Source organism: Agelaius phoeniceus, chromosome 1 (assembly GCF_051311805.1).
Source record: "Agelaius phoeniceus isolate bAgePho1 chromosome 1, bAgePho1.hap1, whole genome shotgun sequence".
Classification (NCBI taxonomy): domain Eukaryota; kingdom Metazoa; phylum Chordata; class Aves; order Passeriformes; family Icteridae; genus Agelaius; species Agelaius phoeniceus.
The window spans coordinates 10260751-10275512 of record NC_135265.1 but is presented as its reverse complement, the minus strand read 5'-3'; the positions used below and the strand labels follow the sequence as shown (position 1 = coordinate 10275512).

The window sequence follows — 14762 nt, the reverse complement described above, 5'->3', positions numbered from 1 at the left end:
TGCCTAATTTCTGTGACTTTTCTCAGACTAAAGGCAATCTTCAACTAGTAAAATAACTTTTAAATCTTCAACTAAAATAACTTTTTTACTAGTCTTATCAGTATTGCAATTTTTCTTAATCCCTCCACCTTCATACCTTTATGTATCACTTCCACCTAACAAAATAGCCTTTATATTCTCCATTATGAACTTCACACAGCTTTTCTGCTCTTAGGACCAAGAAAGCAGAGAAAGTGCATTTCACAGTTTTGGTAGAAAGGAAGTACAAATAATACATAATAACAGCATGTTGTTTGTCAGAGCCTCATTCCTCTCATGAAATATTCCTATGGTGAGTTCTGTAAGACTTTCAGTCTGCCATCAAATTTTCTCAATATCTAAATCTTCAGAGACCATTCAGAGCAGACACATAACCCATAATTATGTTTGGAATACCTTTAAAGAAAATAATTGATCCAGTCGTGGTTATACTCCTACCAGCAAATATTCCAGGCAGATCCCAATGCAGATTACTGCAGTTTCAAAACTGCTAAAAGCTAAAACCACACTTAATACAGAGAATTACAGACATCTGAATGTCACCCATCACCAGAAGTCAGGTGTAACAAATCAAGCATTTAAGAGGTGTACTCAAAACCTTCAAATTCAATTTAAATATCCAACTAGAGATATTTTTTTCCCAGTCTTCCAGTTGAGTCAGGGAAAACCAGACTTTTTTCATGAGGCAACATATGTTCTTCTAAACGCCCCTTCAAGGAGAATCTTTCTTTGTTATTTGCAGGGAGTGTTGGGGCCTCCCAACATAGAGAGTTGAATTAAGAATTAATTTCTGCCCACTAACTCCAAAATATTGGTTTGACAGCCTTGTATATATCCAGCATTTATTATTTGAGCTACTGAATGGGATGAATAACTAATCATCTACATGAGTTATTCAAGAAAAATAGTTTCCTCCTATTTGCAGCTTGCATGTGTCTCTGAATTCCACAGGAACACGTGATGCAGTCCAACACAATAGTGGTATTTCAGCAAAGGATGTGCATGGCCTCAGCAATCACTGCATTTTTTCACAACTGTTTAAAATTCAGCCTAGGCTGAATTCAAGGCCAAATTCAGGGCTAGCATGGCAGATCTGTTCTTTATTTCCTTGCACTCACTGTAACTATCCTTGCTTCAGTAATTTCAGAATGGATTATTATATTTGATAAAAATCACAACTGGAAGAATACTTGTAAGTTGCCACTGCACACTGCCATTACACCTATTGCATCTTCATTTTTTCACTGCTCATGCTTGCTAAAATGCCTTGGCTTCTGGTCTATTTCCAGGTGCAGCTCAAGGTGCTGGTAGTGACCACAAAAACCTCTTAGCAGATTGGTTTCTAGGGATTTTCTATAAAAAGAATATTTTAAACAGGAAAATTTTGAAGGAACTGTATTTTAAGCGAAAAGCCCTCAACTTCTAACTTGCTTCCCCTAAACACTCATTCACTTATATGGAATCTTTTATCTGTCATTTGTTTGTAAGGCTTTCACATGGCTACCAGACATGAAAGAAGTTTTGCATTCATTGGACAGAAAGGATAGGGTGGTCAAATGTTCTGAATGCATTTTTAATTGCTCCTGCATACACCATCGTCATAGGATCAAAAGTCACTCTGCAGCAAAATACGGGAGTTAAATAAAATAATTAAACCAGAAAATAATAGGGGAGAACACATCTGAAATATATCCAGGATAATCAAATTTGTATTTGCAAGAAAAACACTGGAATGAGTGCACACAGAGAAGGACACAATACCCTGTGTTTATTGTCAGCTTATTATGGCAGTTTATTAAGTTATGTTAAAATGTGAGAGAAATACCATTGGGATCTTTTAATCTGTGATACTGAACAGAAGTAAGAGATGAAAGAAAACAGCAAGGCAGCACTGACAAAATGACAGAAAAGGAAAGGATATGCTCTTACTCAAGGTTCGTATTGCTAAGAAATGTCCACGGAGCAATTAATAGAAGTCTGTTCTAGAACAGTTTCTGCTTCATAAACTAAAATGCTTCTTTTTAAATCTCTCTTTTAGAAAACTTCATTGCACTCGGAACTACATCCATCTGAACCTGTTCCTCTCTTTCATTCTAAGAGCAATCTCTGTTTTAGTCAAGGATGATATTCTCTATTCCAGCTCCAACACAGCTCACTGTCCAGAGGATCAAACTTCATGGGTAATAAACCTCATTTGCTACCTGGTGTAACACTGTTCTGTCACTGAATTTTCCTCTCTGATCCTTATAAATATTTAGGAGTACCAAGATTTCAGTGTAGACAATTCTGAAGAGAATATAATGACTGGGAGAATGGTGGGCTAGACATATCCAGATAAAGAAGGTTGCAGCACAAGTAGGAGACCTGAACATTTTTTGCATGTCCATGAAGGACAACTTGTCATCAGCCAGGACAATTTTTAACCAGATACATCTCAGAATAAATATGGTCACTGTATTAATCAGCTGGGAGGGTTGAGGACAAACAGGAGTGCCATCAGCTGGGAGTGATTAAAAGCAGATGCTCTGGAAGTGTTCCAGCAGCTTTACCAGGGGTCCAGGAATTGGACAGGTATCAATGGAGGGAGGGGATAACTCAGGAAATTAAATATTTGCAGGAACTGTCTTTATTAACTCCTCGGTACTTCTGGGCTATGACAGAAGTGTTATCATCTGCATTCTTGGCAAGCTAATTTGTTTACTGCATTTTCATGTACAGGGCTTAAAAAAATCTCAAGTCTTGCTGTTAAAAGACTGACCTGTATATGATATGCCCCATTTTCTGCTTTGTTGTTTCAGTCAAAAATCCCTTCTAATTTTAATTAATTACAGTTTAAGCTTGTGAGAAAAAAAAAAAGGAAGATATTTTTGTCTTGATGAAATCATATTGTCCCAAAACATTACGTTCTTAGCAGTGAATACCAAGCTGTATATAGGAATTCATAATCTGGAATATTTCTAATGGAGAAAAACAGGAACTGAGTTAGTAGAGCCCAATTATGCAAAGTAGATAGCAGACAGATTGCCAGGGATGATCAGAAGTTCTTAGGTCCTTGAAAGACTGTTCAGTGGACTCTCAAAATTCTACTTGGTTTCTGCAATTCCATTTATTCTCCAGTTATTCTTGGCTACAAAGCCCAATGCTTTCCTATTTCATTATGTCAGATTCCTATTTAAATATGTCAGGTTTTGTGGACTGCTGGCTAATTTCTGTTGCATTGTATGTGGGATGATCTGGCACCAGCCTGACAAGGCTGCTCTGTCTTGCACTGGCTTGGTGCTGCCTTTTACACATGACAGCATATGGGGTTTGCCCCTTTTGTCACATGTGTGTGTGATGTTCCACAGTTCTGCTGCACTCACAGAGGTCTAAAACACACAGTTCATAAGGGTCTGTAAGTAGGTCCTGGCTCTGGATTACATGGAGAATTAATTTTGGCTGACTTTACTGATAGATACCTTCACTGTTCAGCATGGGGAAATACAGCCAATATAGGATTACCTGCAGGAGGAAGGGAAAAAACTTGAAGTATGTAAATTGAAAATGTAATACCAGGGAATATTGAAATTTATAAAGGATTACAAAATTTTCACTGCTGATCTGATTTTAAGGAGTCCTAAGCATAAAAGCAAATTTCAACTTGCTTGAAAATTTCAACTTTTCACACGTTTTGAAATGCTTAATTTTATCCATATTACATTTTCTGGCCCATTTGTAATCTGCAGTGGATATCCCAAATTCCAGAGGTAAGATCAGTCTTAACAAAGTTAGCTATCTTTCAGACTTTGGTTGTAGGCAGATAAAATCAGATTAAATGAATTCAAGCCTTTGGACTCTTCCTTAGTTTTCTATATAACCACGTGCACAGGCATGGATGTTACTTGGGATGCACTGAGGTACCTGGGACATCCTGGGGGGCTCTGGATACAAAGAAGTCTCCCTGAGGAGGTCTGTGCCCCTCTGGCTTAGCAGCTGGGACTGCATCTCACTTCTTAATAAACATCTATGTTTAGGGGGAGGAATTAATCACTGAAAATGGGTAAGTTACCTGCTTAGGTATCTGGTGTACTTGGAATTTATACAGAAAAATGCAGGTATGAAGGGGATTTAAAAAGGAGAAGTGAGTAAACCTGGCAAAAACTAGAGATTTTATTTGGTCCAGTTTGTGTAGTCTGTTACATTCACCATATCATCACATTTCTTGGCACATTCTCAGTCCATATGAACATTTTCATATTCAATTCTCACATCCCAGATTCCTACTGGGAAGCACCAAAGTAGCAGCAGTCAGCACCGTGGAACATCAGCAGCACAGACATCTGAAAATTAACTCTGAAGAGCAGCACACAGACTATAAGCAACGTTTTTTGATATATGTCTATGTGTTTTGTTAACTAAGAAATTCTAAAACATTTTCTAAAGGGAAAACATTATTTTTAAAAGTCCAGCCAACTTTTTGTTCTAAGTCTACTGACTTGATAAAATAAAGTTATATTTATCACTCAGTTTCACATTTTGCTTTGAAAAAATAATGAAGTAGTTTCTTTGTTAACTTTTACTGTGTTAGGATGCCATGAGAGGTTTTGATACATTTACTAGACTCCTAGTAGATGATAATTCAATTTTAGAGCTATTCATTAACAAACTGTTGCAAAAGTGTGCATTTATTGATAACCACCATATTTTTCTATAGTTGTCCTATGAAATTTTCAAACTTTCTGAGTGAATTAGCAATGAGAGACAACTAAATAATTTTTAATAATTCACTTTCTTTTACTGTATACAGTAACATTTACAATATTGCAATTTCTTTGACTGAAGATAAAAATTTCTACTGGACCTGGTTTATTGATACTACAAAGACAGCTAAGATTTTTGGCTGCAGTAATAAAAATAATATTATATATATATACATATATAATATGATAATATATCTTTCCTCTGACAAACTTGATCCTTCTCATATTTCAGGTGGGCTGCAAGGCAATTCTGGTGTTCTTTCAGTATGGTGTTATGGCAAACTTTTACTGGCTCTTAGTAGAAGGACTTTACCTCCACATCCTCCTTGTGCTAATATTCTCCCCCAACAGACACTTCACCATCTACCTGCTGATAGGATGGGGTAAGAACTTGCACATCTTCCAGGAATGTTTGGTTTTGTTTTTTGTTTTACTGTGTGTGTTGGTCAGGCTCAGTGTTTCACACCAAGGTAGTTGAGCTGTCTCTGGTGGTGACTCCTGAGACTCACGGATTGCTCAGCTCAGCTCCAGCACAGTTTCAGCTGCTGCAGCATGGGAAAGAGCAGGCACAAAGTTGCTGGGGCAGTTCTTCACTGCTGGCTTCATCCCTGGCACAGCTTTCACCTGTGCCATCTGCACCACACCCTGGGGTTGCTCTGGTGCAAGGGCTGCCACTGCAAAACATATAATTCAGGTGTTCTAATTTGTGAGGAAAATTAAAGCTTAGCTGCACAGTCATGAGCTATACTATGCAATTTGCCTTTTTGAAAAGCCAAATAATACTGTCCATCTGGTTTTCAATACATATATTCCTTTCATTTACAGAAAGTGCCATGATATTTATATGGAACACTTTAATACTTCCAGTAATAGGTGGTCATAAAACATTTGGGTGTTGCTGGGAAATGGGAGTAAACCAGTGTGTGGACAAGGTTCCTTATGAAATGATTTATACTTCTATTTTATATTGCAGTCCTTGGAGGTGCATTGGGAATGCATAACTTGTATCTATTTTCCTGTAAGTTCCTCTGACACCTTGCAGGAAACCTAAGAAAGGCATTTTTTTGTGTCTTAGTAACTATGGCTGCATTTCTATGAGAAATAAACTCACTTCCCTGCAGTCATTGTTTGTAATACATTACTGATGTATACATGTAATCATGTAGCTCATCAGATGGACTTCTCCTTCCATTCACTGAACACTTTACTGTATGCTGTGTATTTGGGGAATAACTGCTTACAAGCAGGCTGAACTTTTTTTCTCACTGTGGACTTACATTTTTGTGATCATTCTCTAAATATCTTCGGCATTTTTCAGGAATTCCTACAATATTCATTATTACATGGACAGTGACACGGATCATTCTAGAGGACACTGGGTGAGTGTGTGTGGGAGAGAAAGTTTAAATCCCCCCCATGCCCGTGCAATCCTTGCCTTGGGTGTGGTGTGCTCACACAAAGGTGGTTTGCTGCTCTGGAGGGGACAAACACAGAACTGAAATTCCAGAGATGGCAATAAAAGGGCAGGTGTTTGGGAGCTCTTCAGCTGTGCTTTGTACTTGATGTTTATTTGAAAAACTCAGAGAGCAGGAGAGAGCAGGGATAAGTTATGACTACTGTTACTCCTTGGCACACCCACATCTGGAGCTGCCTGCTTGGGAAGTCAAAATGATGTTTGAAACAGCAGTGGGGTCCTTGGGCTCAGTGCTGCAGCGTGTGCAGGAAGGCACTGGCCATTCCAGTTTGTTAACTGGGAACTCAGGAGATTGAAGTGTAGATAACTTGGGGTACATATCAATTACATTCCCAAAAGTGAAGTGATGTAAGGGTGTTAGATGCACGTAGCCAGGGAAAGCTAAAGGTAACCAGAGCTAAGCCCTGCTCCTGGCATGTGAAGAGGAACTGAGACAAGAATTTTGTAGGAAAATCAGACTTGATCCTGCTTCCAAGGAATGGGAGAACATTCCTAACTAGTGGAAAAACAGTTTGCATAGTCCTGTTTTGTCCAACTATTATTTTTCAATTTGTTCTGTAATTAAACTGAAAAATCATATCCTATCTCATTTCAAGGCTTTCTTTGCAAAACATCTAACGTGAAAACCAAAGGCAAACTCCTTTTTCTGTTGTCATTATAATTACAGAGGAAGTCCAAAGGGTAATTAATCTCTAATCTAACTAACCTTTCAGAGCACTTAAGAGTATTTGGATCAAAAGTACTGAGCCCAGGGTGAAAATTAAATATTCAGTTTTTCAGACAGAACTTCAGATTCAGTCTCACATTTTGACAAACAAGTTCCAGGCTTGGTACCTACAGGCCCCACAAGAAATTATGTAATTTCAATTGCACCTGTAAGTTGCTTCAGATCTTCCTGCTACCCAGAGGTCAGCATTAAGTGCACACTGGAGAAGTGTCCTTACACAAAGTGAAACTGAGCCTGGCTCCCACAAAGGTCAACGTCCCCATGATGTCTTATGGTACAGCCCAGTGTGCTTGATGTTTTACTGATTTCATAGAATCACAGAATGGATTGGGTTGGGAGGGACCTTGAACACCAGTTGGTTCCAACCCTCCTTGCCATGGGCAGTGATGCCACCTCAGGTTCCTCAGAGCCCCCTCTGGCCTGGCCTGGAGCACTTCCAGGGCTGGGACATCCACAGCTTCTCTAAGGCCACATCCTGGGACCTGTGTCCAGTTCTGGGGCACTCACTGCAGGAAGGACACTGAGGTGCTGGAGTGTGTCCAGGGAAGGGCAACGGAGCTGGTGAAGGGTCTGGAGCACAGTTCTGGTGAGGAGCAGCTGAGGGAGCTGGGGGTGTTTAGGCTGAAGAAAAGGAGGCTCAGGGGAGACCTTATCACTCCCTACAACTGCCTGCACAGGGGCTGTAGCCAGGTGGGGATCAGTCTCTTCTCCCAGGCCACCAGTGACAGGACAAGAGGAGATTGCCTCAGGCTGTGCCAGGGGAGGTTCAGTTCGGACATTGGGAATAATTTCTCCACTGAAGGGGTTGGAAAGTGTTGGAATGGGCTGCCCACAGAGGTGGTGGAGTCAGCGTTCTTGGAGGTGCTCAGGAGATGACTGAATGTGGCACTCAGTGCCATGGTCTAGTGGTGCTTGGTTGAAGGCTGGACTCAGTGATCTCAGAGGTCTTTTCCAACCAAAATGATTCTGCAACTTTCTGAGCAAAGAATTTCTTCCTGACATCAAAATCTCTCCTCTTCCATTTTCAAACCGTTCTCCCTACAGGCCCTGGCAAAATGTCATTTTCTCTCTTTTTTTATAAGCCTCCTTTAAGTGCTGAAAGGTCACAATGGTTTCTCCATGGAACTTTGTATTCTCCAGCCTGACCAACCCCAGCTCTCAGCCTGTCTTTGCAGGAGAGGTGCTTCAGTCCTCTGATCACCTTTGGGTGATCACCTCTGGACCTGCTCTAACAGGGCCACAACTTTCTTATGCTGAGGACTCCACACCTGGACACAGTGCTTCTGGTGGGGAAATCAAGTATGCATATTAAAACAAAGGGAATAAAATTAATAGCAGGAAAGGATTGAATGCCAAACTCTAGGCTAGAGCAGGCATTATTTTAGTGTGCTTTGACTTGTTTATAAGAAATACTTCTCATAGGTCTTGCTTGCCAGATGATATTAATGTCAACACGATTTTCCCTCTTTTTTTTTTTTATAGCTGCTGGGATACAAATGAGCATGGTGGTCCCTGGTGGGTTATACGAATACCAATTTTAATTTCTATTATAGTAAGTAAAATTTGAAGCATGAATTATAGATCTGTTCAGCATTGTGCAGTGCATGTAGCCATTATTCTTTACTGCTAGTAACAGATAGGCAAGAATTCTGTTTTAATGAAAAGAAATTGTGCTGCAGGAGAAATGTTAAACAGATGCCAAGGCCATTAAAATTTGTTGCCTTCAAAATTTATCTGCCTCCTATTAAATTAGCAGTTGCTTTTATTTGTGTGTTGTTCTTTCTTTAACATCTCTCCTGTTTATGAGCCTGGAGGAAGGAAAAATCTAATTATACTTCTCAATGAATTGCAGATTTGATTTTGTGTGTAAATAGATAGTCTTGCAATTGAGAATTTGATATTAGTAAAAAAAATATGGCTGTGTATATCTTTCTTTAATTGCTAGCCTACTGAAATATATATTGAACATGAAGTATTTGCAAAATAATACCATTTGAGAATGTTTCACAGGGCTTTTCTTGTTTGGAACTCATTAGAATTACTGGACTAGTGTAATAATATTCCTGTTCACTGTAATGATTGTGTAATTAACTTTGGGCATAGTATACTATGGTTATATGTCCATTTCTGAAAATAGTCAGAGAGCAAATGAATATATTTTAGATATACTTGCTTCATTTTTAAAATTATAGGCAGAAGATCTAGGGCATTATTAGATTACACAAGATTTCAGGAGTTTGCATTAAGCTTGGGTTTGCCTTTCAATCTGTGCCTGCTGAAAATCATTTTGGGAGAAATTCCTGTTATCACTATCAGTGTGAATTCTGCAGTTTGAAGAGAAGGAAGAGTAGGCCATATGTGTGAAAAGACATGAGGTAAGGCCTCAAAGATGTTTTATGTTATGAAGAAATGAGCATGAAAGAGACCTGCAGCAGGAAGGGAATACTTGGACCTCAAAGGTGCTGGAGAATGGGGAACAATCCAGAGTTGAGAAAATATATTGGAAGATAAAAGCAAAACAAACCAGCTGGTGTTTACAGGAAACCCTGTTCTCTGGATGCTCAGTTCTAACAACTATCTGAGACTTCATGTGCCAGAAGGCAGTGCTCCTCCAAAACAGCCCTAGACCTGGAAGTTTGGGGAGTCCAGAAGTTACCCCAGGGTGCATTGGCAGACCTGAACTGCAGCTGGATCTTAGTGAAGGGAAGTCAATTGGAGTGCTGGTCGGGCAGCAAAGTTTGATCTGTCCAACAGTTTTGGGAGAGCAGGTTCTGATACCATTTTGCACAGTGGGAATGGCTTCAGTTAATTCAGTGTGTCAGAGCCTTCCCTGGCATTTCCTCCTGGGAATTTTGGCTTGAGAGAAGTGATTTGGCAGAGGTTCACACTTCATGCTGTAGACACTTCAGAGTTACTCAGTTGGATGTGGCTGTTCCAAATGAATGTGCTGTTACCCCTGTTCTCTCTTTCTCCACTAATCCTGGCTCCAGGGTGTATGGCAAGTTAATATCCCCTGCTGTGGGCACTCAGCTGCATTAAGTCTGCAGATAAAATCTGCAATAGCAGATTTCTGGCTGTTACCTTTATAGGTAAGCCTCTAAGTAATCATCTGCCTGAAAAAAATACATGTTAAGTTCAGCAAAAGCCTATATTTTCTAACATTTCTTTTTTTATTCTTTTTTAAAGGATATTAGATATAATTTTCCTGAATTTTTGTTTCATCCTTGTCAGCTCTTTTCACTACCCTTCTCCTGTCATTTCAAACAAAATGTTAAAAACAGAGGGACACACACTGGCTATGACTGTGTTTTATTTATTAGTATCCCAAATTCTATAGGCTGTGTTATAGAAGATGCAGAAATTCATTGAACTTGAAAAGCTTGGAGCCAAATTTTTAGGAGAAAGGAGGATTCTACCAATACATGAAGACAGAGATTTATAGCAGTGATACAGGCACTGTCTGGTTAGGTACCCCACCTCCTGATTTTGTGCTTTGGGATGGAGTTAGTTCAAAACAGCAAAATTCTCATTTTCACTGCGATACAATTTTTTCTCGAGATGAATTTGTTCTAAGATGTGTGCATTTCATGCAGCTGTTTATGTAGCTGTATTTGCAGTTTTTAGCACACATTGTAGCTCTGAAGGTGTGGATTCCTACTGTTCCCTTACTTCAGCATGGACATGCTGTATTTAGTGTGCAGTTTTCTAGACCACACCAAAGAATCCAGCACCAGAAGGGATAGTGACCAGAGAAAGCTGAATGTCAGGACTGAAGAAATAATGGGAGTGAGACTTAGGTTATACTGAGTTTTATACTTCAATTTTCTAGACTGATTACGTTCTGATCATAATGATTTTTTATGCTAATGCCTTTCTGAAAAATAAAATATGAAATAAAATACAAAATGAAATGCTACTCTTCTGTCTTAGAGGACTGTCCTGAGAATTAGACTGCAGGGATTCAGATGGACTGGATGATCTCCATAGATCCCTTCCAGCCCCAGCTGCTCTGTGATTCCTTCATTTGTAATGTCAGCATCAATATCCAAAACAATCAGACACCTGTGAGAGGCCCTTTTTGTGCTTAGCTGGAGCAGAAAGATCAGCTGTGCAACAATCTTCTCTAACCCTAATTCAGACAGAAAACACTGAAAGTTGAGGTGAGGAGCAAGGGAGGGTCAAAACTGCCTCTGGGCTTCCAGTGGTGAATCCATGTGACAATTTAGGACAATTAGTGATGTGACAATTTAGTGCTTGACTGCAGAAAACCACATCCAGTGTCCCATCCTGCTGGGAAACCTGTCCTCAGCTGAAGCAGTGGAAGGAGGCCACTTCTGAAAACTGGGGCTTTCAGAGACTTTTTCCAGCCAGAGCAGCAGTGGTGGGCTTGCAGTGGTTGCTGCTATTGGCAAAAGTGGTGCTGCAGAACAGGAGAGGTTTGGCACTGCAGGGCTGAGGGCTCTGGAGGGAGGTGCACAGCTCCCAGGCTGACTTGCTCCTGTCTGACTTGGAAAGAGTTTATTTTTGCTGCAGATTGAGTGGAGAATTCAGAAATCACCATTATATTTGTTTTCTTTGCAGGTGAATTTTATACTTTTCATTAGCATTATAAGAATCTTGCTGCAGAAGTTAAGATCTCCAGATGTTGGAGGAAATGACCAGTCACAGTACAAGTGAGTCATATTTTTAGATATTATAGACAGAAGCAAAATAATCTCTTTAAGATTTCATCTGCTGAAAACCAACAACTGCTGTCTTACTATAATTACATTTAATTTAGAACCACTTTTAGATACAGTTTAATAAATACACTTATGCTGAAATGGAGATAAATATGTTTTTTATCAAATGCTTAATTCAATAAAAAACCCCTTAATTTTAGAAAGACCAACAAGTTATTTTGAATTTGAGTTTAATCCATGAATGAGTATGCTGATACAAAATATATGGAAAGTGACATTTTCCTTTTGACATATAAACATTTAATTTTGACATGAGAAATATTTAAAATCCTTTAAAATTATTTTCCTTCAACCTCCTTAAAACCTTTTTTTAATTTCTAAAATACTGACATATATTTTAAGAGCTGAAATTTTTATTTTTACCAAACATTTAAAAATTAAATAGAGTGTTTTATACTGATTTAAAATAGCATATTTACTTTTTAGAGGAGAACAGTTGTTTCTGGCTTAGAACAACTTGATTTCTGTTCAGACTTTTTTTGTGTGTGTGAACATCAAATCCTAAAATATCTCTTTTTTCCACAGCTTTAAAATCAAGGGATATTGGGGGACAATTAAAATGCATTGCTAAAATTGGTTTTGTTCTTTATTGCCATATCTGTTGTTATTGTTGTTTATTATAAGAGCTGCTGGATAAGCAATAATCTGCAATCAAGTATTTTGTAGAAGGTTTTATCTGAAAGCCCAGACAAGACTCTGACAATTCAGGGTGTCAATATGATACTTCAGTGACAAAACCTAACATGAACACTGAAAATCCAAAGCCATGAGAGTGGCCTTTGAAGCCACTGTGCTCCTGGATAACACCTTCCCTTCATTGAAAAAATACTGAATTCCTGTTCCAATAGCTGACAAAACATGCTATGCAGAAATAAAGAATACCCTTAAAGCCAGGAGAAGCAGGACCTTATGTGTTTGCAGAAATAAAGAATACCCTTAAAGCCAAGAGAAGCAGGACCTTATGTGTTTTGTAGACCACGTGACGTTGGATGCAAAAAGTGAAAAATGCTGATGTGCCACAGAAAAGTCAACACAACTGGACTGACAAGCACATTTGTTTTGCAGAGCTACAAGGGTCTTGTTTTGTGTTTGCTGATTCAATTATCTACACATGTGTGATAGCTTGTTGAATCTAGGTAAAACTGTGCAGTTGCCACATTTTTATGTAGCACAATGGCCAACCTATAGGCAGGAAATCCCCTCAAGTTTACTTCTTGTGACATAAAGTTTTCATTGCTTCCACATGGTATTTATTTAATTTTTGAAAATTAGGCATTCCCTTACTTTCAGTCCCACCATTTTCCACAGTTTACTGTAGCACTTTATAATGTGAAATATTCACATTATTAGCAACCTTGTCCTTCATTATTCAGCCCTGTAAATTCTTTGCTTTTAGCATTTGATTGCCTGATTAAGTTTGCATTTCTGGTCTTTAGCTGATACCCATGGGAAAGTAGATTAACCTCCTCAAGAAACTGCATCTGCTGAGCAAATTAAAAGATCTGGGAGGCTCGTTTATAAAATTGCAAATGCATTTTTTAAAATGCAGAGAAGAATAAGGATGGGGTTTTTGTCCCTCTCTTTTACTAAAATGTAAGTGCAGTATAGAGGAAGTAGCACCAACTAAACAAAAATTACTAAGCCAAGCATGGAGTGAAAGTGAAATATGAATCTAAAATTAATACTACTCATGCAAGTCACCATTTTTATTCCCTTCCTCTGAACCTGCCTGTAGCTGGTTCCATCCTTTCAGTTGTTTATTTTATCGTGCAGTGAACAAGGCTAAGTCCAAATAAAATCAATTTTCCATTTCATTTGGGAAACCAGGAAATTTGCTGCCAGTGTCATCCCCTCCAGTTGTAAATGAATTTCTTCTGCTAAGGAATCCCTGTTTTTCCTGCTTCTGGTATCATCTTTAGATGTGAGGGATGTGCTATTTTTGAGAAGATTTGTTGTCAGAAATTATTTCCACATAAATAGATGCAGCCCCTGGGCTGTTATAAACAAAGCAAGGCCATGAAGACTGACACAGAAAAAATTAAACTACTTGAAATACCTTAACTTTTCTGTTAAAATAGGTGAATTCACAACAGCATCCTTTCATTGTTGAATCAATTATATTCATCAATACAGTGCTGAATTATGGAAGTCAACATTATAACTTCTCAAATTTTATCTGATGCCATACATCCAAAATTGTCCATGACTGGCCCTGTATAATATATAAAACTGATGTTATTAGAGTGAAATAAATGACAGATAAGGTAAAAGTAGCAATTTATCATTCCAGCAGTTTCATGAGCTGTTGTTTGTCAGAGCAGTTCTGCTTAGTAATTTAAAGGTCTGTTCCCTAAACTTCAGTAAGTAGTGTCTTCTGCTAAATTTTATTATGGAATTGACAACATTGAAAATGATTTAATGTCCCGTGCTTAACACCCTCAGTAAAGCTATGAAGTTGTAGGATTTGAGGCTCATGAAAACCTCTCAGTTGGGATGATTCTGGATGACATTTCCTAGGTACTGTTTGCACACTGCACATGTGCAATGTACAGCCTGACCCTACAGTTACACATTCCTCTCAGTAAAACAACAGCTCATCACTGAATTGCAGCTTTGTCTCTTTCCTTTCCCCAGGAGACTTGCAAAGTCCACCTTGCTGCTGATTCCTTTATTTGGCGTTCACTACACGGTGTTTGCTCTGTTTCCTGACCGCAGTTCCAACAATTATAAAATAATCTTTGAGTTGTGTTTGGGATCTTTTCAGGTAAATTTTAAGCTTTTTAGTCAAAAGAAGTTTTACTGACCTAGGTGGGTGCTGCCTACTAACTAAGGAATGTTGTCTCTTTCCAGGGGTTGATTGTTGCAGTCCTATACTGTTTTTTGAACAGTGAAGTAAGTCTCATCTTTCCTACTGAGAATGTTAAATATTGGTTTTAGTAAATGTATGAGTGCCCCCATAATTCTGCTCTGATACACAAAACTGTTTTAGAAGATGTCTGCATTCCTATAAGTGGAATATATTGGTGACAGTTTTTATACAA

At 38.6% G+C, this 14762-nt stretch overlaps 1 protein-coding gene across 1 annotated transcript in view; it reads left to right on the top strand.

The window, feature by feature from the left end:
• The window catches only part of VIPR2 (vasoactive intestinal peptide receptor 2), a 51382-nt gene that overhangs the window by 29798 nt on the left and 6822 nt on the right, over positions 1-14762 (top strand). Inside the window, exons 6-12 of the mRNA XM_054636535.2 lie at positions 2078-2219; positions 5011-5161; positions 6097-6157; positions 8462-8531; positions 11561-11652; positions 14356-14485; positions 14572-14613. Coding sequence (XP_054492510.1) covers positions 2078-2219; positions 5011-5161; positions 6097-6157; positions 8462-8531; positions 11561-11652; positions 14356-14485; positions 14572-14613 — 688 coding nt within the window. The remainder of the gene's footprint in view (positions 1-2077; positions 2220-5010; positions 5162-6096; positions 6158-8461; positions 8532-11560; positions 11653-14355; positions 14486-14571; positions 14614-14762) is intronic.